Source organism: Schistocerca gregaria, chromosome 5 (assembly GCF_023897955.1).
Source record: "Schistocerca gregaria isolate iqSchGreg1 chromosome 5, iqSchGreg1.2, whole genome shotgun sequence".
Taxonomy (NCBI): domain Eukaryota; kingdom Metazoa; phylum Arthropoda; class Insecta; order Orthoptera; family Acrididae; genus Schistocerca; species Schistocerca gregaria.
In genome coordinates, this window is record NC_064924.1 from 145,795,657 (window position 1) to 145,818,284 (window position 22,628).

General features: G+C 44.1%; 1 protein-coding gene across 1 annotated transcript in view; it reads right to left on the reverse strand.

Moving 5' to 3' along the window:
• LOC126272896 (ras-related protein Rab-43) overlaps window positions 1-22,628 on the reverse strand; it is a 50,937-nt gene that overhangs the window by 20,993 nt on the left and 7,316 nt on the right. The window contains exons 2-4 of the mRNA XM_049976152.1: window positions 19,483-19,567; window positions 19,133-19,231; window positions 4,774-4,931 (exon numbers count right to left, since the gene is read on the reverse strand). Coding sequence (XP_049832109.1) covers window positions 4,774-4,931; window positions 19,133-19,231; window positions 19,483-19,567 — 342 coding nt within the window. The remainder of the gene's footprint in view (window positions 1-4,773; window positions 4,932-19,132; window positions 19,232-19,482; window positions 19,568-22,628) is intronic.

The following is a 22,628-nucleotide window of genomic DNA, read 5'->3' on the forward strand; positions in this document are numbered from 1 at the left end:
TCCCACTCTAAATGGGGCGTTATAGGATTCACAGTGGTGTGCAGTGAATGAGAGGACATTCCCTTCCAGCCGCCATTTGAGAGTGCGAAAGGCTGGGGGGGGGGGGGGGGGAGGGGGGGGGGGTTAATTCTCCACTGTAGAGGCTCGAGCAAAGTGCTCGGCAATCGCGTTTGTGTCTGTAGATAACATGCCATTTATAGTAACACTAGGAACACCTGTTGAGATCTGCTACCGTAAGAGACGTTTGATCTTTGCCCAGACTTAGGAAGGTGACGTATGGCACCCAATGGCCAAGCACTATCTCTCTCAACACTCCTGCTTCTGTCGTTTGATAAGATGGCAAACAGAACCGTTTACAGACTATGAGGTGCTCCAGGGAAGAGTTCTGCTTATGCCACTGTAGAGCTTGCCGGCGCTCCTTAATTGCTTCAGCGACTTCCGGCAACCACCAAGGGACTGCCTTAGGCCTTGGGCACGCTAAAGTGGGATCGCATTTTCTGCCGCAGAAACAATTGTTGTAGTCACATGCTCAACCAGTACACCAATGTTACTGTGTGAGGGAGATTCAACAGTAACAGCAGAGGTGAAAGTTTCCCAGTGCGCCTTGTTTAAAGCCCATCTGGGCACGCATCCATGGGCCCGATGCTGGTGCAGTGACAGGAAGATGGGGAAGTGGTCACTACCGCACAGGTCGTCATGTGCTCTCCAATGGATAGATGGGAGAAGTCCTGGGCTGCAAATTGATAAATCAATGGCCGAGTAACTACCATGAGCCACTCTGAAATGTGTGGCGTCCCAATATTTAAGAGACAGAGGTCGAACTGAGACAGTAAAGTTTCGACATCTGTGCCTTGGCCAGTAAGCACAGTGCCACCCCACAAGGTGTTATGGGCGTTAACATCTCCTAAAAGTAGGAAAGGTTTAGGGCAGCTAATACTTTCAGGGGGTATTGCACCATCTGGAGGAAAATATACATTGCAGACAGTTATTTCCTGTGTCGTCCTTATTCTGACAGCCACAGCTTCAAGAGGGGTTTGAAGGGACACAGGTTCACTAAAGACTTAGTTTAGGACATAAACGCAAACTCCACCTGACACTCGATTATAGTCGCTACAGTTCCTGTAATATCCCTTACAGCCATGGAGGGCAGGGATCCACATTGTCAGGAACCAGGTTTTCTGGAGGGCAATGCAGACAGCAGGTGTTAAGCTTAACAGTTGCCATAGCTCAGCCAGGCAGTGGAAAAAACCGCTGCAATTCCACTGGAGGATGACGTCATCATGAGATCGTATGGAATATTCAATGAGATAGTTTATGCCTCAGAGTCACCTGCTGCCACCGATTTATTGCCTGGCGAGATCTAGGTCCTCAGCCAAAATCTCCACCCCATCCTGAGATGCAGAGCTTGTAGGTAGTGGTGGTGTGGGTGCCATTGCAATTTCCTTGATCGTAGGGGTTTTCTTTTTGGATTTCTATCGCTGTTCCTTGGGTTCCCCTGGCTGGGAGGACTTCACTGGCTCAGTCTCCAGGACTGAGGATGAGCCTGAAGCCCTACGACCAGCTGCTTTTAGGCTCTTCAGCCACTGGCGGGTGTCATCTTTCCCACTAGCAGAAACCAGGGAAGGGAGTGACCCACGGGACCCCTTTCTAGTGAGAGAAGCTGATGAAGACTTACCCTTCTCCAGCTTAGAATTGGGGACAGACGTCCCCATTGGTTTGGGGGTAGGGGTGGGGTGGTGTTGCTCCCTAAGCAGGTGGTGCAGGAGTAACAGGGAAGGAAATGCCCTCCACATCCAGGGGGCAGGTGTAGTCTTCTAGCTTTGAGAAGTGACTGGGGTTGGCAGAGCTGATGGTGCCAGAACTGTTGCAGCGGTGACGTATGACAATGTCATACGCACAGGATGTAGGCGTTCAAATTTTCTCTAAGCCTCAGTGTAGGTCAGTCGTTCCAGGGTCTTGTACTCCATGAGTTTCTTTTCTTTCTGGAGAATCCTGCAGTCTGGTGAACAAGGCAAATGGTGCTCTCTGCAGTGAACACAGATGGGAGGTGGGTCACATGGAATATTGGGATGTGATGGGCATCCGCAATCTCAATGTGATGCTGGAAGTACTGCGGGAAGACATACGGCCAAACGTCCAGCACTTAAAGCATTGGAGGAGGGATATAGGGCTTTACATTACAGCAGGATATGTATCACCCTCAAAGGCCAAGATGAAGGCAACGGTGGCAACCTGATTATCCCTCAGACCCTGGTGGACAAGCTGGACGAAATGTACACCTCGCCACTCTAAATTGGCATACAGCTCAGTGTCAAGCTGCAAAAGAAGGTCCCTGTGAAATATGATATCCTGGACCATATTTAAGCTCTTATGGGGCATGATGATTACAGAAAGATTCCCCAGCTTTCACAAGCGAGTAACGCATGGGGACTGAGCAGAGGATGCTGTTTTGATCCAGGCTGACCCAGATCTCATTCTGGACAAGCCCTCCAGCTCCCCAAGCTTGTCCTCTAAATGCGTCATCATCATGAAAGATTCCCTATCAGCTCTCTAAAACACAGGGTACCGGGATGAATAAGATCCGCTGACATCATTAGTTTGACATTCCTCCCATAGTGTGGCTAGGGAGGGGAACAATTTGAGGTCATACTTCTATGTGCTGAATTAAGCTCGTGAATGCTTAGAGACTGTTGGTGTTTCACCGCCAACAAGAGATGATGGACTACGCTTCATCGCATGTCATCTGCTCTGATGCCACCCACTCCGACCAGGGGGCCTCCCCATGGGCGCCACCCAGTGGCAGCAAAGGCCACCTGGCAGGATGGTCATTGCCGCGAGCCCCAATGCCCCAGGGGGATGGGCATCTATCCCTTCGCATACATAGCTACAACCAACAGGGTACATGGCGGCCCCACCACAATGGACTGGCTACCGTGCTGGATATCAGGTGCAAAGTAGTCCATGGTCATCGTCAACACAGAAAGCGACATTGCATAGTGCGTGGTGGAAAACGCACCCAGGAAGGTGTCCTTGCCTAAGAGAAGGAGAATGGGTAGGACTGCAATGCAACGATGAGAAAGTGGGCTACAGATCTCGATGCATGATGGACACGATGCACCATGTAGGCGCCCTTCCCTAATTGGCTCGATCTTCGGGAAAATTTTGAAGAATGGAGGTCAAATCCTACAGGGGACCATCATATAAAGGCCGAAAGGTGTGAAACTCCTTTTAGTCACCTCTTACTACAGGCAGGAATACCTCGGGCCTCTTCTAGCCCCCGGACCCCAGGGGGATGGCAAACATGCCGCCAAACACGACATTCTTTGTTTCAATGATTGCTTCACAGCCTGTGCCATATGGATCCTTCCAACCAATACCAGATTACCTGAATTGCACAGGTGAGAACTCTCCCTGCAATATATCGTATCTTCCTGTAACCCTCCTGGCATCAACCTTCATTAATCATTGTCCTCACCCATCCAGAATTCCCTGTTCCTATTCTAGCACTACACAGCCATTTTCCCACCAACGCACCCAGTCTTTCTACTTCTCTCCTTTTCCGCCACCCCCTCCTCCCAATTTTGCCCCCACCCTCTAACCTCCTGACTGCAGTCAGCTGCCCTACCCTCTCTCCATCTCATCCCTGCATGCTCCCCAGAAGCACGTCACTGTCCCCCGCCCTTGCCCTGCTATCCCTCCCCCTGCCCACCCAAGCCTCCTTTCTCCCACCCATTTGCCTCTTCCATCAGGCGCTGAAGCTGCTCGTAGTGTGACTTCAGTTGACAGAGGCTGTGGTAGTGTGTGCGTGTCTGTCATCTATTTTTGACAAAGGCCTTGTTGGCCAAAAGCTTATTGCGTGACAGTCTTTTTGTTGTGCCTGTCTGCGAGTCAGCATCTCCGCTATAAGATGAGTAGCAACTATCCTTTTGATAAAATGAATATGTAATTTAGATATAGCAACTGAGAAAAAGACTTCTGCTGATGTTTCATTGTTCAGGAAATATGAGGGATAAACATTAGAAACAATAAAAGTTTCAATTTTGCATTTGCTTGTGTCCTTTACACAAACCGGCATAGGCTGATGCCCAGAGAAACTGGCAGGAGGTTTCACTATCTTAGAATCTCTACATCACCAGAAGCTGGAAGTACACAACTGGTACACAACTCATTCACCAATGTAAACACCTGGCAAGACACAGGGAAGAACACACAAGCTGTGGTGATTTAATTAATTTCTTGTAACAGTTGTTAACTGACTGGCAAACAAGCAGCAGTACAGTTTGCATGTGGGACTCATTATGGCCAACTTATCAGCAAGCTCAGAGACAGAGCAGAGATGGAGGCACTTGGAGGAGAATCAAGAATGGTCTTGAAAAGAACTAGTTGGAACGTTAAATGTATAGCCTGTTGTGATGGCCACACTGTTAACAGTATTCAATGTTCTATAGCAAGGACTTACACACTGATATTACTGCCAAACTGAATATGGTACTTGATCACTGCTTACTTGTTCAGTACAATTTCCTCATTTGTAATAATAGCACAACAATATAGCTCCTGCATTATTGTTAAAACCTGTTGGACCCATCGTGTTATATTACAATTTGTCAGAGGTTTTCTTTTTCTTAAAAAAAACCTCTGATCTACCAATTATTATTATTTGAATTTAATTTAGTCCTGACGAAACACTTTTGCGGCTATGTATTGGATACTTACTCATGTTATTAAAACACCCAAAAAGTTTTCAAAAACAACATGTAATCTATTACTGACCTTCAGTTCTGTAGCGAGACACATAAATGCATCATCAATATTTGTATTATCTTTTGCAGATGCCTCCAAGACAAAGAGTATCTCAGGAATATATTCACACATGGCCTCTGCTTCAGCAAATTCTACCTCCCTCAAGCTTTCCATATCACACTTGTTTCCTGTTGACATAGAAAATATACACAAAATGATGATAAATTAATGTAGCAAATACCTTGTATACATTATCAGCAGCTCTCATAAAAGTGTGTAAATACTGAGATAAATCGACTACACGTATCCATATCAAATGCTTGAGAAAATACATTTAAAAGTAAAAATCAAAAGAAAGACATAAATGATGTACCAATCACAAATGATAAATAGCGAAATAGAGATAATAACAACAATAGCAAAAACTGGAGAGAAGGCCTATCTTACTTAACACCTGTGATCACTATCGACATGCAGAAAATTCTGCACTATGGATATTTGAAGAATAGTTCCTAGCACTGATGCCCCCACTGAGGGCAATTGCCTTCTGGGACTTCTGCGATGCCAAATAACCCAACATTTTTGGCATTTTGGCCACTGATACCAGAATCCTCAACAGGAGTGTAGCGTTCTTTGTTCTGAACACCATGAGTAACCACATACTAGCCATAATGCAACCAACAGTGCCATAACTACTCAGAAAGGACTGAATATTATACGCTGTGTTTCCAGTTTGTTAAGATGGTGATGAAATATACATAACTACCAAATATGATATTTTGCACATTGTTTTCTGAGCACTATAGCTCCAATTTTAATCAAATTATTTGTTTAATTTATTTGGGGTTGTGCAGATAGTGTACTGACAACATTTTCAGACTACTGTCCCATTTTCAATCATCAAAACTAGTACATGCATCCTTGAAGAATGGCACAATGCCACTACTGAACACTACCCTTCGCAACGACTGTCTGTCTTCAAACCTACAACCTCCTTCCTGGTCAGCTGCATCAACTAAATCCTCACCCACAACTACTTCTCCATAACCTACAAGCCAATCTGTGATACAGCAATGGCAACCCTCATGGCACCATCCTGTCCTAACTATCCTTGAGCCATCTACAGGAATCTTTCCTAACTACCCAGTTTCCCAGCCCCTCACCTTGTTCAGATTCACTGATGATATCTTCGTGATCTGGACCGAGGGTCAGGACACCTTGTCGACATTCCTTCAGAACCTCAACGTCTTCTGCCCCATTCACTTCACCTGATCTTCCTCAACCCAATTAGCCACCTTCCTCGATTCGGACCTCCAACCCAAGGATGGCTACATCAATACCCCAACCATATTAAACTTACCAACTGCCAACACTGCCTTCACTTTGACACCTGCCGTCAATTCCATATGAAGAAGGCCCTTTCATACAGCCTAGCCACATGCCATCGTCACATCTACAGTTGTGAGCAGTCCCTCTCCAAATACACCAAAAATCTCTCAGAGGCCTTCACAGACAATAATTACCCACCCAACCTTACACAGAAACAGATCTCTCATGTCTTGTCTCTCCAGTCACCTACCACACCCCTTGTGACTTAGTGCCAGCCACGATTGGAGCAACTGAATCACATTTTCTAACAGGGTTTCAATTACCTCCAGTTGCGGCCTGAAATGAGAAGTTTCCTACTCACAATCCTTCACACCCCTCCCACAGTGGGATTCTGCTGCCCACCAAACCTACACAATATCTTTGCCCATCCTTACTTAAACTCCTGCCCGCAACTCCTTGCCCCACGGATCATAGGCCAAGACCGAGGTGCAAAACCTGTACCATACATCTCCCCACCACCTTCTACTCCAGTCCAGTCACTGGCATATTCTATACTATCAAAGGCGCAGCTGCCTGTGAAAGCAGTCATGTGATATATAAACTAAGCTGCAACCACTGGTTTGGTTTTTGTTTTGTTTTGCTTTAGGGCACAAAAACAATTGGGGTCATATGCGGCCAAGTCAAAACTATGGAACACGCAGACAGAGAGGAATTTTTTTCAAAAAGACTGTATGTCAGTCCCGATTGACAGAATAGAAGACAGCTAAAAACAGGCATGTGGAAAAGGGCTAAAAGACACCATACAGCCCACACAACATTTGCTAAAACAGCCGATAACTCAGACAGCAAACCCAAATGGGAACATAAAAGGTTAAAAAATGAACACTCCATCAGGAAATGACAGACAGTTAAAACTTGAGTGGTTATGTGTATAAAGTGGTCGGGTAGGGCCACTTAGCAAATGACAATGGCTAAAAAGGCAGTGCCTAATACGCAGCTGAGTTAAAATAACCTCCTCCCGCTGGGAGGGCCGAGAGGAGGTAGTCCAAGCCACTGGTAGAGGCTTAATAAGCTGGAGCTTATTCCTGTGAAGGGAGAACCATTGGCAATGCCAAAGGGACACAGAGGTCATCGGAGGGACTATATGTACTCGGGTGGAGGTACGAGGACTGCAGCTCTGGCAGCAGTGTCAGCAGCCTCGTTTCCTGGCAGACCGACATGACCAGGAAACCACAGAATCATCACACTGGCTCCACCAAGAGTGAGAAGCTGACAGTTTCCTGGACCCACTGCAGTAAGGGATGGGTGGTGTATAGCACACATAGACTTTGAAGGACGCTGAGTGAGTCTGAGCAGAGGACACAACTGAAAAGGCTGTGTCTCCGGATGTACTTCATGTCCTGATACAAAGTGAAGAGCTTGGCTGTAAATACTGAGGAGTGTGCCAGAAGCCGGTATCAAAAGACACGGGTGCCCATGGCGAAGGAACACCCGACTCCATGGTCAGTCCGAGAGCCATCAGTGTATACAAAGGTATTATCGCGAAGTTCCATGCGAAGGTCCTGAAGCTGAAGGTGATAAGACTGAGGCTGGAGTCGTGTCCTTAGGAAGTGAATGAAGGCCAAGGTTAACATTGGCCACTTCACGAAGTGAAGGTGATGAAGTGTTCACACACACCAGGAAAGGTGCAGGTAGCGTGAAGTTAAGCTGCCGTAGCAAGTGCAGAAAGCAGATTCCAGGAGGTAACAGAGAAGAAGGACGAGCCCCATACTGACTATCAAAGGAATCAGAAAAGGAGGCATAGGATGGGTGGCCACGAATGGCAGACAAACGGCATGCATATCTGCTGGGGAGAAAGTCACTGCAGTAGGACATGGGTAGTTCAGCAGCTTCAGCATACAGACACTCAACCGGGCTGATGTAAAAGGCGCCCATGGCCAAACGGATGCCACGATGGTGGATAGTGTTGACATAAACAAAGCACCAATAGTCGAATTTCGAATGAACAAACCATGAGTATAAACAGAGGAGGGTGGTTTGATCGGCATTCCACCAGGAAATACCACTGACGACATGTAGGTCATTCAGGAACCGCGTACAGCGAGCATGAGCCCCAGGATTTTCGTAGGTTTGACGAACGTAAGGTCAACAGGCCCAAGATGTAAAGATGGTGGGAGAAACTACTTGCATTGCCAGAAATTCATACAGATGGTTTTGTCAGTGGAAAAGCAAAAGCCATTGTTGATGCTCCAGGAGTAAAGACAATCAAGACACCGCTGAAGATGCTACTCACAAGGGAACCTCCCCATCGCACTTCCCTCAGGTTTAGTTATAAGTTGGCACAGTGGATACGCCTTGAGAAACTGAACACATATCAATAGAGAAAACAGGAAGAAGTTGCGTGGAATTCTGAAAAAAAAAAAAAAAAGCAAAATATACAAACTGAGTAGTCCATGCGTAAGATAGGCAACATCAAGGATAGTGTGAGCTCAGGAGCGCTGTGGTCCCGTGGTTAGCGTGAGCAGCTGCGGAAAGAGAGGTCCTTAGTTCAAGTCTTCTCTCGAGTGAAAAGTTTACATTCTTTATTTTAGCAAAGTTATGATCTGTCCGTTCGTTCATTGACTTCTCTGTTCACTGTAGTAAGTTTAGTGTCAGTGTTTTGCGACTGAACCGCAAAACTGTGCGATTAGTAGACGAAAGGATGTGCCTCTCCAATGGGAACCAAAAACATTTGATCGCACGGTCATAGGTCAACCGATTCCTCCACAGGAAAACACATCTGATATATTCTATACGACACTGGTGACGGCATGTGCGTCACATGACAAGAATATGTTGTCGACCTACATAACTTGTACACTTGGCGAACGGGTAAAAAGATTCTTCTACCTTGCCCAATTTAGGTATTCTCGTAGATGTGATAATCACTCCCAAAAAAGTGATGAAAACAGAAGAGTTTGTCACAGAAACTGCAACAAATGAATGCAACAGTTTCACAGTCGAAGAGTTTTCCCTGTGGTCTGTCAAATCATATGTTTTTACCTCGCATCGGACTGATGGACAGACATTTAATAATTGTCTTAAAATAAAAAATTAAACTTTTCACTCGAAGGAAGACTTGAACCAAGGACCTCCCGTTCCACAGCTGCTCACGCTAACCACGGGACCACGGCACTCCTGAGCTCACACTGTTGCCTTATCTTGCACATGGACTACTCAGTTTGTATATTTTGCTTATTTTTTTCATAGTTCCACACAACTTCTTCCTGTTTTCTTGATTGACCTATGTTCAGTTTTTCAAGGCCTGTCCAGTGTGCCAACTTGTAACTAAATCTGAGGGGGTGCGATGGGGAGGTTCCCTTGGCAGTGAGACAGGTCCATTGAGAACTGCAATAGGTGGCCAAATCGTTAACAAAAAGTGAGCCAGAGATGCCCAGTGGGAGACAGGCCATGACAGGCTTAATGACGATAGTAAAGAGGACAACACTCAGGACGGAATCCTGAGGCACACCATTTTCTTGGATAAAGGTGTCCGTCAAGGCAGAACCCACACGCACCTTGAAAACTCAATCTCATAAAAATGCCTGAAGGAAACAGGGAAGGTGGCCACGGAAGCCCCACATATAAAGAGTACGGAGGATACCAGTTCTCCACCAGGTGTCATAGGCTCTCTCCAAATCGAAAAACATGGCCGTAGTCAGCAGAAAACCATTCATGACGTGTGTGGACAAAGTAACGAGATGGTCAACTGCAGAACACCTTGCTTGAAATCCACACTGCATTCGTCAAAAAACCGCGAGACTCTGGCCACAATACCAGCTGCGTATAAATCATATGTTCCACCGCCTTGCATGCGCAACTGTTAAGAGAGGTGGGGCAGTAGCTAGAAGGTTCTTGTCCTTATCGGGCTTAGGTATGAATATCATGGTGGCTTCACACCAGTGTCTGGGAAATGTGCCCTCTCCCCAGATGCAGTTGTACTTTAAGCATAAAGTGCTTGCCTACAAGAGAAAGGTGCTACAACATCTGAATGTGGACGGGTTCAGCCCTGGGGCAGAGGATCAGGATGAACTGATAGCATGATCACGGATCGAGCTCCCTCATAGTAAAGGCGGCATTGTAGCACTCTCAATTCAGAGAAGAGAAGGGTGTCACCCAAGCCTCATCCACTAGTTTCCAATGGAGGAAGGCAGGCTGATAGTGGGAAGAGCTCAAAACTTCCGCAAAATGGTGGCCCAAGGTGTTGAAGATAGCAACAGGGTCCACGATAACATCATTTGCTCCTGTGAGGCTTGAAATGGGTAAATGGATCTTGGTCCCAGAGAGCCACTGGGGGACTGGGACACGGTGTGGTAAAGAGGAACTGTGAGGAATGGAACATACTGCAGCAGTAAGGATAATGTTGGTGAGATAGTGCACCTGGTCATCATAACTGGGGAAATCTTTTTCTTCGAAGGTTGCCAGGGAGGAGTAACGCTGCCAGTCAGCCATAGTAAGCTGCTATTTGGGGTTGCACGCAGATGGGGTAGGAGTCAGCAAACGGAGAGCACACGGGAAATGGTCGCTCAATAGGTGTCAGGAAGAATGGACCATTCAAGACAATGGGCGAGCTGGACAGTGCAAAAGGACAGGTCCAAATGTGAATAGGTGTGTAAGGAGTCGGAAAGGAAAGTGGTTGCTCCAGCGTTAAGGCAGAAGAGGTTAAGTTGGTTAAGAAGGTCAGCCAAGAGAGCACCTCTCTGACAGGTCCTGGGAGAACCCCAAAGGGGATGATGTGCATTGAAGCCACTGAGTAGCAAAAACGAGGGAAGTGGCTGCCCAATAAGGTGAAAGAAGGCTGCCCTGGTGACATCAACTGAATGAAGTGCCTAAATGGTAAAGAGGGAAAAAGTCAGGCAGGGAAGGAAAAGACGAACTGCAACAGCTTGAAGACCAGTAGTCAGGGAGATGGACTGACTATGAAGGTCAGCACGACACCCTCACGAGACGGAATGCCGAGCTCAAGGGGAAGATCAAAATGAATCGGTAAATAATGTGAAAGCTCGAAGAGGTTACGAGGGTGCAATTTCGTTTCCTGAAGGCAGAGTACAAAGGGATACTGCAATGCTAAAAGCACCTGTAAATCCTCTGTGTGGGACCGAACACCTTGAAGTAGGGGTGTCAACTCGGCGGCCACCGAGTGACAGCCGGTGTAGAGTCGCTACTACAGGGCACAGAAGCAGGAGGATCCTGCTCCATGGGGTCCACAGCAGCATCAACTTGCTTGTGCAGTCAGTCCGTGGAGTCCAACGCTGAAAAACGGTTGGTGGGGCGCACTGGTGAGACAGAGACAGGCCGGCCGTGCTAAGGTACCACATGGCGACACCGTCAAGCAGGATCTTAAAGTTGGCTAAGAAGACTGTTTGCCTTCGACGGATTTCTTCGAGCCTTTCCTGTTACAGGAAGACTCGGGTGTTGTTTGGCTGGAGAGATGGAGGAACTCTTCACAGGAGTACTCCTCCTGTCCTTTCCTGCCTAGGTTGACAGTTTGTTGCACATTTCATTAACTGTACAGAGTAACCCACCACTTTGAAATTGAAGGTGGGTCAGATGCTTCTGAATTTAACAGCAAAGACTTCTCAATTGTTACCATCTTATTGGTATACAGTTGTTAATGCTGTTTTTTATAATATAGAGAACATAATACATAAAGATTTCTCTGAGGTTACAGCGAATTGAATGCTTAACAACTGTTAAAATGGTTCCATATAATTTGTTACTACCTAGTTGATGAGGATATAATTTATATAATGCAAATGTCAAAGAAAAAAAAAAAAGAAAATGTAACACAATGAGAGTGGTGATAATAATTTGTAGTATGTAGAGGGAAGTGATACGCTGTATTTGGATGTGTAATAAAGTCTGAGTAACATGTAGGTTAATAATGGCCTATTTCTACCTATTTCAGATGACAAGGTCTCGATACAACCTCGAGGTATTCTCACTTGAAATGGTTTGTGCTAATGTATACAGATTAAATGGTGATTGAGCACTTTATACACGAAATACATTAATTTTAGCTTCACATGAGAAATACAATTATGTTTCTAACTTGTTAGTAGAAATAGAATATAGTTCATTGCTACTTGAATGCATTATTCCTTAAATAACTTAATACATTTATAATATATGTAAAATTCATTGTTGTAGCTTTGAATAGAAAAGAGAATATACTTCTGTCTGCACACAATAAGACAAGTAATACATTACTGTTTGTGTGTAGTGTACATTAAACACTATGCAGGATGTCACTGGGGAGGAGGAGCCTCTGAATAAAAGTTCTTCGAGTCTTCTCCTCTCGAGTGACATTATCTTATTACTACAGTCTTAGTATGTGGTGCCAGTGTTTGTTTGTTTTATGATTGTTGTGTTGTTGGCGACTGTGTTGTGGCATGCTGTGTCATGCATTGTGGATTTTGGTCCCTTACAAGTTGATACCTTCTGAGTCATGTTAATGTAGTGTTCCTTCCTCATTTTCGGAATCTGTGGTCATGTTTGTGTCCTTCCATGTGGTTTGTTGTGTTGTTTGTGCTTGTCTACGCCTCCTTCCATATGGGTTTTGGCACTTGTATTCTTTGTGCACAGTGTTCAATACAATATTGGTTATGCTATTTATTGTGTTCCAGTCATCGGGATTAAGTATTATTTTGGCGATGTCATTGTCATTCTGTATAGGTCTCACTTGTGCTAGCGTGTTGCACAGCAGTGTGACATGTTCTGGTGTCCCAGTTTCTCTGCATACTTCATTGTTAGTTAGTCCCATATGGTTTTAATGTACCGGATACGGCCCATGGCCTGTCAGGAAATGGACCACCCCCCAGCTTGGGTTGACATGTTTCAGTTTTGTCATTCGTGTACATCAGGAAAGAAAGAGTGTAATCAGCGACCCTTGTCGGATGCATCCTGCTCTTCCTGCCATGTTTGCATCAGCCATTGTTTCATTTGTGTTTTGTTCATAATGTCGGTTCCCGTAATTTCAGTGACTTTATCGAGCCTGTCACTCGTAAGCCAGTAAAGTGCAGCTATATAACGTTTGTTGCACAGCGGTACGGGAGGATGACGATGCTACCTTGACACTGGGCGATTTCACAACCTCAGAGCTGAATTTGAGGTTGCACGTCTGCGTGGCCATGTCCTTCATAGAGCGAGAGGTAACAAGAACAGAACTATAGGTGCCAGAACAGAGGGTTTGTGACTAGCAAGGAACTTGCGAGCTACTGGGTAAGGCACTTTTTCCTTTACCCGAATCTCTTGGACAGCCCGCTCATCAAGATACATGGGATAACCCCTAGAGAAGGTGGCACGGCCACCATTGCAGTTGATACAGCGGGGAGAAGGAGGCGGACAATGGCCCTCGTGTGTATCCGTACCACAGGTTACACATTTGGCTGTGTGTCGACAAGATGTTCCACTGTGGGTGAAACGATTACACTGGTTGCAGCGCATCAGGTTCAGAATGTATGGCCGGACTGTGATAATTTCATAGCCTGCTTTGATCTTGGACAGCAGAAACACTATCAAAGGTGAGGAAAAGAGTGCGGGAAGGCACTAAGGAGGAATCTACCTTTTCCATTACACAACGGACGGCGGTGACATGCTGATCTGAGAGGTAAGATTAGATCTTAGCCTTGGTTAGACTGCCGAGCAGACTAGCATAAATTACATCACAGGAAGAATCCAAAGTTCTATGGGCCTCAACACGAACACTGTAGCTGTGGAGAAGCGAGGCAGCAAGCAGTTGTTGAGAATCAGTGCAGAGAGTCTCCAAAAGCAAAGTGCCATTCCATAAATGAGAGGAGGATTTCACAGGACTAGCAACTGCATCAACACCTTTCTGAATAATAAATGGATTTACCATGGTGAAGGACTGACAGTCTTCAGTATGTGGTGCAGTGGGAAGGGGCTTTGAATCATTAACCCTATTACATTTACGTTACGTAGTTGTTGATTGGGAAGATGATTAACTCATTGTGAAAAAATTCCCATGATTGCCAGCATCTCCGATAGTGTGCTTCTTCCAACTGGGGGATTCCTTCACAATGGGGAGCACCCACCTTAGATGACTGTTCACACCTCAGGTCACACCTTCCAAACATCTGACAGATGGACCAATCGGCAATTTGGGAATGTTGCAGCTCAGGCAATCGCCACTCCCTGGGCCTGACTTGTACCAGGGAGTACGTGTGGACCCTACCTGTCGACCCGGGGTTGGGAATTATGCACTGCCCAGTCACCTGTTACCCGTCAGATGTGTAGGCTCGTCTTCAGGAACGCACAGGGAGGAAGAAGGGAAAGAGAAACATGCCGAAGCAGGGGAATGAGAGGAGAAGGGAAACAAGGAAAGGAAAAGGGAGCGAAAAACAAAGGTGAGACTCTTTGTATGTCCGCGACAGACAACGCATAGCATTCCCAATTACATCCCAGACATGTTCCCCAAGTGAGGGGAAAAAGAATAATAAGAGGATAGATATGCAACACAGAAAGGAAAAAATGCTGCAAAGGCTGGGGGTCATGTGGTAGCCACGCACGAATCTGACAAAGAGAGGCGAGAAGTGCTGCTTTCTACATGAGCATCGTGACTAACAAGCTGTCTGTCCACATGAATGGCTACTGACAAACTGTGGCCAAGAGACAGCTGGACCACCCAGTTGCTGAATATGCTGCCCAACACAATCTGCTCCACTTCAACAATTGCTTCAAAGCCTGCGCCATTTGCATCCTCCCTACGAACACCAGCTTTCCTGAAATGCACAATTGGGAACTCCCCTTGCACTACATCATATGTCCTGGTAAATCCCCTGGCATCAACCTTCACTAGTCCCTCTCTTCCACTTAACTATCTCCCTCTCTGCTCCCACTCTAACACAACACGGTCTTCAACTCCACCAATGCACCTGCTAGTCCTTTCCACCTTCAGTATCTCTCCTTTTCATCCTTCCCCTTAAACCTCCAACTGCTACCCTAACCCCATGATGTCCCTGTACACTCCCACAAATTGCATTACAAATTCTCCCACCCTACCCTGCTATCCTCACCTCACACCACCTTACCTCTACCACCAGGTTGTTGCCCCCATCTTGCACAGTTACGACTCAGTATGGTCACTGCAACCAGAGACAGTGATCTGTGTGTGAATTGTGCTTGTGTGAATGTGTGCGTATTTTCTATTTCAGAGGAAGAATTTTTGCTGAAAGATAAAATGTGTAGCAGTCTTTTTGCTGCACCTCTATCCGACTCAAGAGTCTTCTCTATATGGTAACAATCTACCCCTTTCGTAATATTGTTATTACAAAGCAAAAATACCTGCCTTTGTGATGGGCAACAATATACTTTAATGCGATACTTTTAGTTTCTGTACAATCTGAGTCAGCCTCTTCTCATTAGTCACTGAATCTACCCATCCAGTCTTCATTCTTCTGTAGGAAAACATTTCAAAAAATTGTTTTGTCACCTCGTCTGAACTACTTATCATCTGCATTCCACTTCCGTAAAATGTTACACTCCAGACACCCACCTTCAAAAATACTTCTTAACACTCACATTTATATTAGATATTAACAAATTCCTCTTTTTCAGACACTCTTTCCTTGCTATTGCAAGTACGTATATTATACCCTCTTATCTCCCATCATCATCAGTTATTTTGTTCCCAAAATGGGAAAACTCATCTATTACTTTCAGTGTATCATTTTATAATCTAGTTCTCTCAGTATTGTCTCATTTAGCTGACAACATTCCATTACAATTGTTTTACGTTTGTTGGGGCTCATTTTATAACCTTTTTCAAGACACTGTCTATTATGTTCAGCTGTTCTTTGGCACAATTACAATTTCATCAGCAAACCTCAAAGTTTATATTTCTTCTCCCTGAACTTTTAGCTTGTACCCGCAGTCTGGTTCCTGTAAAAGTTGTAAATAACCTTTTGCTTCCCATATTTTAGCACTGCTACCTTCAAAATTTCAAATAGTGTCTTACAGTCAACAATATCAAAAGCTTTATTTAAATCTACAAATACTTCAACAATGGCTCTGAGCACTATGGGACTTAACATCTGAGGTTATCAGACCCCTAGAACTTAGAACTACTTAAACCTAACTAACCTAAGGACATCACACACATCCATGCCCAAGGCAGGAATCGAACCTGCGACCGTAGCGGTCGCACGGTTCCAGACTAAGGCGCCTAGAACCGCTCGGCCACACCGGCTGGCATCTATAAATACTACAAAAGTAAATTCGCTCTTCTTCAACAATCTTGTAAGGTAAATCAAAGGGTCATTACTGCCTAACATGTTCCTCCTTTTCTGCAGAAACCAAACTGATACTCCCCAAGGTTGGCCTCTACTAGTTCTTCCATTCTTCTGTACATAATTCGACGACTCAGTATCCTGCAACCAGGGCTTATTAAACTCTTGTCAATTAATATTCACACCTGTCAACACCTTTCTTGTCTTTAATTGAAATTATTATATTCTTGTAGAAGTCTGAAGGTATTTCACATGTTTCACATCTTGCACATCAAGTGGAATAATTTTGTCAGAGTTAGCTCTCCCAAGGATCTCAATAACTAATATTCTTGTCCACTCCAGAGGGAATGTTTCCACTTAAGACTTTCAGAGTCCATCAAATAATTCTTGTAGTATCATATTTTTCATCTTCACCTACTTCTTCCCTTTCTATCACACTGGCTTGAAGTTTGTTTCCCTTATACAATCTCTCTATACATTCACTCCACCTTGGAACTTACCCTTCTTCGACTAGTAAAGGCTTGTCACATGGACTTTTGATATTTATACAGCTGCTTCTTATTTCTCCCAAGGTCTCTCTAATTTTTTGACAGGCGACTTCTATCTTTCTCCTAGTTACACATGCTTCTACAGCCTTGGAGCCATAAGACAGATTTAAAATACCTTCACTGATTTCAGAAATAACCTCAAAAAATGTCGACATTTTGAAAGGAGTGTTGTGTAAGCCAACACTATAGACGACTGCCAATAAAAATTTGGTATTACTATGTTCATTATTGTTATTCCCCACTGTGTTACGTCTATTATTTTACAGGTTCTATTAAAAACAAAGATTCCAAGACTTACCAAGCGGGAAAGTGCCGGCAGACAGGCACATGAACAAAACACACAAACACACACACAGAATTACGAGCTTTCGCAACTGGCAGTTGCTTCGTCAGGAAGGAAGGAAGGAGAGGGAAAAATGGAAGGATGTGGGTTTTAAGGGAGAGGGTAAGGAGTCATTCCAATCCCGGGAGCGGAAAGACTCCCCTTAGGGGAAAAAAAGGACAGGTGTACACTCGCACACACACACACACACACACACACACACACACACACACACACACACACACACACACACACATATCCATCCGCTGTGTATGTGCGGATGGATATGTGTGTGTGTGTGTGTGTGTGCGCGAGTGTACACCTGTCCTTTTTTTCCCCTAAGGGAAGTCTTTCCGCTCCCGGGATTGGAATGACTCCTTACCCTCTCCCTTAAAACCCACATCCTTTCATTTTTCCCTCTCCTTCCTTCCTTCCTGACGAAGCAACTGCCAGTTGCGAAAGCTCGTAATTCTGTGTGTGTGTGTGTGTGTTTGTGTGTTTTGTTCATGTGCCTGTCTGCCGGCGCTTTCCCGCTTGGTAAGTCTTGGAATCTTTGTTTTTAATATATTTTTCCCATGTGGAAGTTTCTTTCTGTTTTATTTACATCATCATTAATTTTACAGGTTCTGTGTGATTTTTCTTTCACGAAATATATGAGTACATAGCGTGCAAACTGTCAGCAACTGCCACAATTTTTTTCTTCTTATCGCCCACACTTGCTAATAAATAACCTACTTTCGAGGTGCCAAAATGTACAAGAATAAATGAAATGTCTATAAAATGCCACACTGTACAATGCACTTGTGGTGAGACAGATGCAATTCCTGAAATCCATCACCTGTGGTCTCTGGCCTGCCAAGGAGCGCTGCAGTCCCAGATCCATGGACAAACCATGAAAATCCACCGCATTATGCTGCACGCAAACAGACCCAGCCTTCGGATAGATTGCTGAGACTAGTTATAATGGGCAGGGTTTGCACATTAGTGGGAAACTATGGGCTTCAGATCGGCATGCCCAATCTGTTAAGAGATATCTACAGAAATGGCCCGTGCTTTTAGCCCAATGTGGAAGTCCATTCGTGTGGCCAGCTTTCATTTGTCACAGACATCATTTTGATGAAATGAGGCTGCCATGATCAATATGCAAACAGAAAAGTTGCACAAACACTCTGAGAATCAGTACTAATCAGGATAGGTAGCAACTCACCATAAAGATGATCTCTGAGCTGCAGACAAGCATGTAGAAAAGACAACAACACACTCACAATTAAATTTTTGGCCATAGCCTCTGTCAGAAAATGAGAGCACACACACATTTACGCTATCACTCAGACACAGCACACACATGATCACCGTCTCCAGCCACTGCATCAACAATCTCTGAGAATCAGATAAAAAAATAAATAAATAAAAAAAAACTACTACTCAAGCCTCCCTGCCTCTTATCGGCAGCTGCAAGGCTAGTGGCCTAAGTGGTGGCAGCACTGACTGCAAGCTGAGGGGAGTGGTATGAAGGGGAGAAGGACTAATAATGAGGGAGTAGGGAAGCGGTGCAAAGCCAGCAATGATGCATGACTCTCAGTAAACAAACCATTTCATCCACTGAGATAAAAATGAGATTTTTCCAGTGTTTTATTTTCCAAGTTTCTTTTTATTCCCCTGATACATTTGAAATTCCCTGATATTCTTTGATTTACAGAACTTGTGGCAACCAGGACAATTAAACTGATCAGTGAAGTCACTCAGTTTCAATATAATTTTGATAAAATGACTAGGCAATCGTGTAGAGCAAAATTGTTTTGTACCTATTTTTCAATTACTCTACCTGTTATCAAACTTAATAACACACAAAAAGAGAACAAAATGATCAGCTGTTTATTTATCAATACTTGAGCAGTACTTACCAACCAGTACCAACATCACATTTGAAGCCGTGTATCTTCGAACTTCTTCTATCCACCTTTGCAGGCTAAGAAATGATGATCGCTTGGTTATATCATAAACTAAAATACACAAAATGGAATAAACAGCTAAATAAAAACATGAATCATACATGCAGAACATTATATTTGGAACAAACACAGATATTGACAATACTCATAAGGTAACTTTCCAAATTTTATTACATTAACATGTTGAAACTGGTAGCAAACACAGAAAGCAAATTCACAACAATGTATATTAACTTACTTACTCATTTTGTTTTTAAAACACAAAATCATAAGAAAATTCTTTAAATTACATGAATTCTTACCAATTATAACACCATTCGCTGAGCGATAATAACTCTGTGTTATTGTCCTAAATCTTTCCTGACCTGCTGTATCCCAGATCTGGAGCTGTAAAAATACAAATATTTACATAACCTGTGAAAAATTCCATTGTCTGAATATGCCTAAACATAAAATATGAATGTAGAAAAATTAAAATTAACAGATCTCTATTTAAAAGTTACCGGGACAGAAGCAAGGATATTAGACTTGGAAAGTGATCCTTCACCAAAACCAAGAGAAAGAGAGAACTGAAAAATGGAAAGATCTTTTCTTATCTGCATATAGGTGCACCAATGAAAGGGTAGTTATTCTTCAGCTAGAAATGGCCTTTACATTTTCCTTATTATTGGGCACATGGTGCAACGTTTCTATCGTTACAGAAACATTGCTACAATATCTTCATGCTGTTGTTGTTGTTGTTGTTGTTGTGGTCTTCAGTCCTGAGACTGGTTTGATGCAGCTATCCATGCTACCCTATCCTGTGCAAGTTTCTTCATCTCCCAGTACCTACTGCAACCTACATCCCCCTGAATCTGCTTAGGGTATTCATCTCTTGGTCTCCCTCTACGATTTTACCCTCCAATGCTAAATTTGTGATCCCTTGATGCCTCAGAACATGTCTTACCAACCGGTCCCTTCTTCTTGTCAAATTGTGCCACAAACTCCTCTTCTCCCCAATTCTATTCAATACCTCCTCATTAGTTATGTGATCTACCCATCTAATCTTCAGCATTTTTCTGTAGCACCACATTTCAAAAGCTTCTATTCTCTTCCTGTCCAAAATATTTATTGTCCATGTTTCACTTCCATACATGGCAACACTCCATACGAATACTTTCAGAAGCGACTTCCTTACACTTAAATCTACACTCGATGTTAGCAAATTTCTCTTCTTCAGAAACGCTTTCCTTGCCATTGCCAGTCTACATTCTATATCTTCTCTACTTCGACCATCATCAGTTATTTTGCTCCTCAAATAGCAAAACTCCTTTACTACTTTAAGCGTCTCATTTCCTAATCGAATTCCCTCAGCATCGTCCGATTTAACTCTACTACATTTCATTATTCTCATTTTGCTTTTGTTGATGTTCATCTTATATCCTCCTTTCAAGACATTATCCATTCCATTCAACTGCTCTTCCAAGTCCTTTGCTGTCTCTGACAGAATTACAATGTCATCGGCGAACCTCAAAGTTTTTATTTCTTCTCAATGGATTTTAATACTTACTCCGAATTTTTCTTTTGTTTTCTTTACTGCTTGCTCAATATACAGATTGGATAACATCGGGGATAGGCTACAACCCTGTCTCACTCCCTTCCCAACCACTGCTTCCCTTTCATGCCCCTCAACTCTTGTAACTGTCATCTGGTTTCTGTACAAATTGTAAATAGCCTTTCGCTCCCTGTATTTTACCCTTACCACCTTTAGAATTTGAAAGAGAGTATTCCAGTCAACATTGTCAAAAGCTTTCTCTAAGTCTACAAATGCTGGAAATGTAGGTTTGACTTTCCTTAATCTTTCTTCTAAGATAAGTCTTAAGGTCAGTACTGCCTCACGTGTTCCAATATTTCTACGGAATCCAAACTGATCTTCCCCGAGGTTGGCTTCTACCAGTTTTTCCATTCGTCTGTAAAGAATTAGTGTTAGTATTTTGCAGCTGTGACTTATTTAACTGATAGTTCGGTAATTTTCACATCTGTCAACACCTGCTTTCTTTGGGATAGGAATTATTAAATTCTTCTTGAAGTCTGAGGGTATTTCGCCTGTCTCATACATCTTACTCACCAGATGGTAGAGTTTTGTCAGGACTGGTTCTCTCAAGGCCATCAGTAGTTCTAATGGAATGTTGTCTACTCCCGGGGCCTTGTTTCGACTCAGGTCTTTCAGTGCTCTGTCAAACTCTTCACGCAGTATTGTATCTCCCATTTCATCTTCATCTACATTCTCTTCCATTTCCATAATATTGTCCTCAAGTACATCGCCCTTGTATAGACTCTCTATATACTCCTTCCACCTTTCTGCTTTCCCTTATTTGGTTAGAATTGGGTTTCCATCTGAGCTCTTGATATTCATACAAGTGGTTCTCTTTTCTCCAAAGGTATCTCTAATTTTCCTGTAGGCAGTATCTATCTTACCCCTCGTGAGATAAGCCTCTACATCCTTGCATTTATCCTCTAGCCATCCCTGCTTAGCCATTTTGCACTTCCTGATGATCCCATTTTTGAGTTGTTTGTATTCCTTTTTGCCTGCTTCATTTACTAAATTTTTATATTTTCTCCTTTCATCAATTAAATTCAATATTTCTTCTGTTACTCAATGAGTTCTACTAGCCCTCATCTTTTTACCTACTTGATCCTCTGCTGCCTTCACTACTTCATCCCTCAGAGCTACCCATTCTTCTTCTACTGTACTTCTTTCCCCCATTCGAAGAGCGGGTAGGACAAGGGTAGGGTGGACCACTGAGCCTAGACATCCACAGCCCGGTCTGGGAAGAGGCGGCAACAGTGTTCTGCCAACCCCTCAATGGGCTGATAAGGTTCAGCAGCTCTCCCTTAAAGAGAGTAGTAAAAGCGTCCTTCACAAATGAAATGTTAAACTAAGTCAGTCGCTGAGGCATCGTCTCCGAACACCGAGTCAGGGAGATTAAGAGTCTGCCACAGGATGTCTAGGTTGGAGCAATTCAGCACAATGTGGACCACTGTCAGACGGGAACCACAACAACAGTGGGGTGGGTCCTCATGATGGAGGAGAGAGCCATAAGCCAGCTCAGTATAGCCGACGTGGACCCGGCAAGGGACAGTAGAGTCCTTGCGAGAGGCCTGCATGGAGGACCTCCACAGCTTCAAGGTCTCTTTTATCATCCATAGTTAATTTGGTGAAGTCAGAATGAGCCCGATCCCTAAAACTTGACAGCATAATACAAATTGGAGGTCTGTTTCCAAAATATCGATCTCAAGAGTTGGCTTACTGGTAGCAAGTTTTGCCAGGCTATCAGAGAGTTCATTCTCCAGGAGCCCAACATGGCCCAGGATCCTGACAAAGGTCACTGAGTGTCCATATTGTTCAAGGGCATACAGGGAATCTTGGAAAGCCATAACCAAGGAATGGCAAGGGAAACAGTGATTG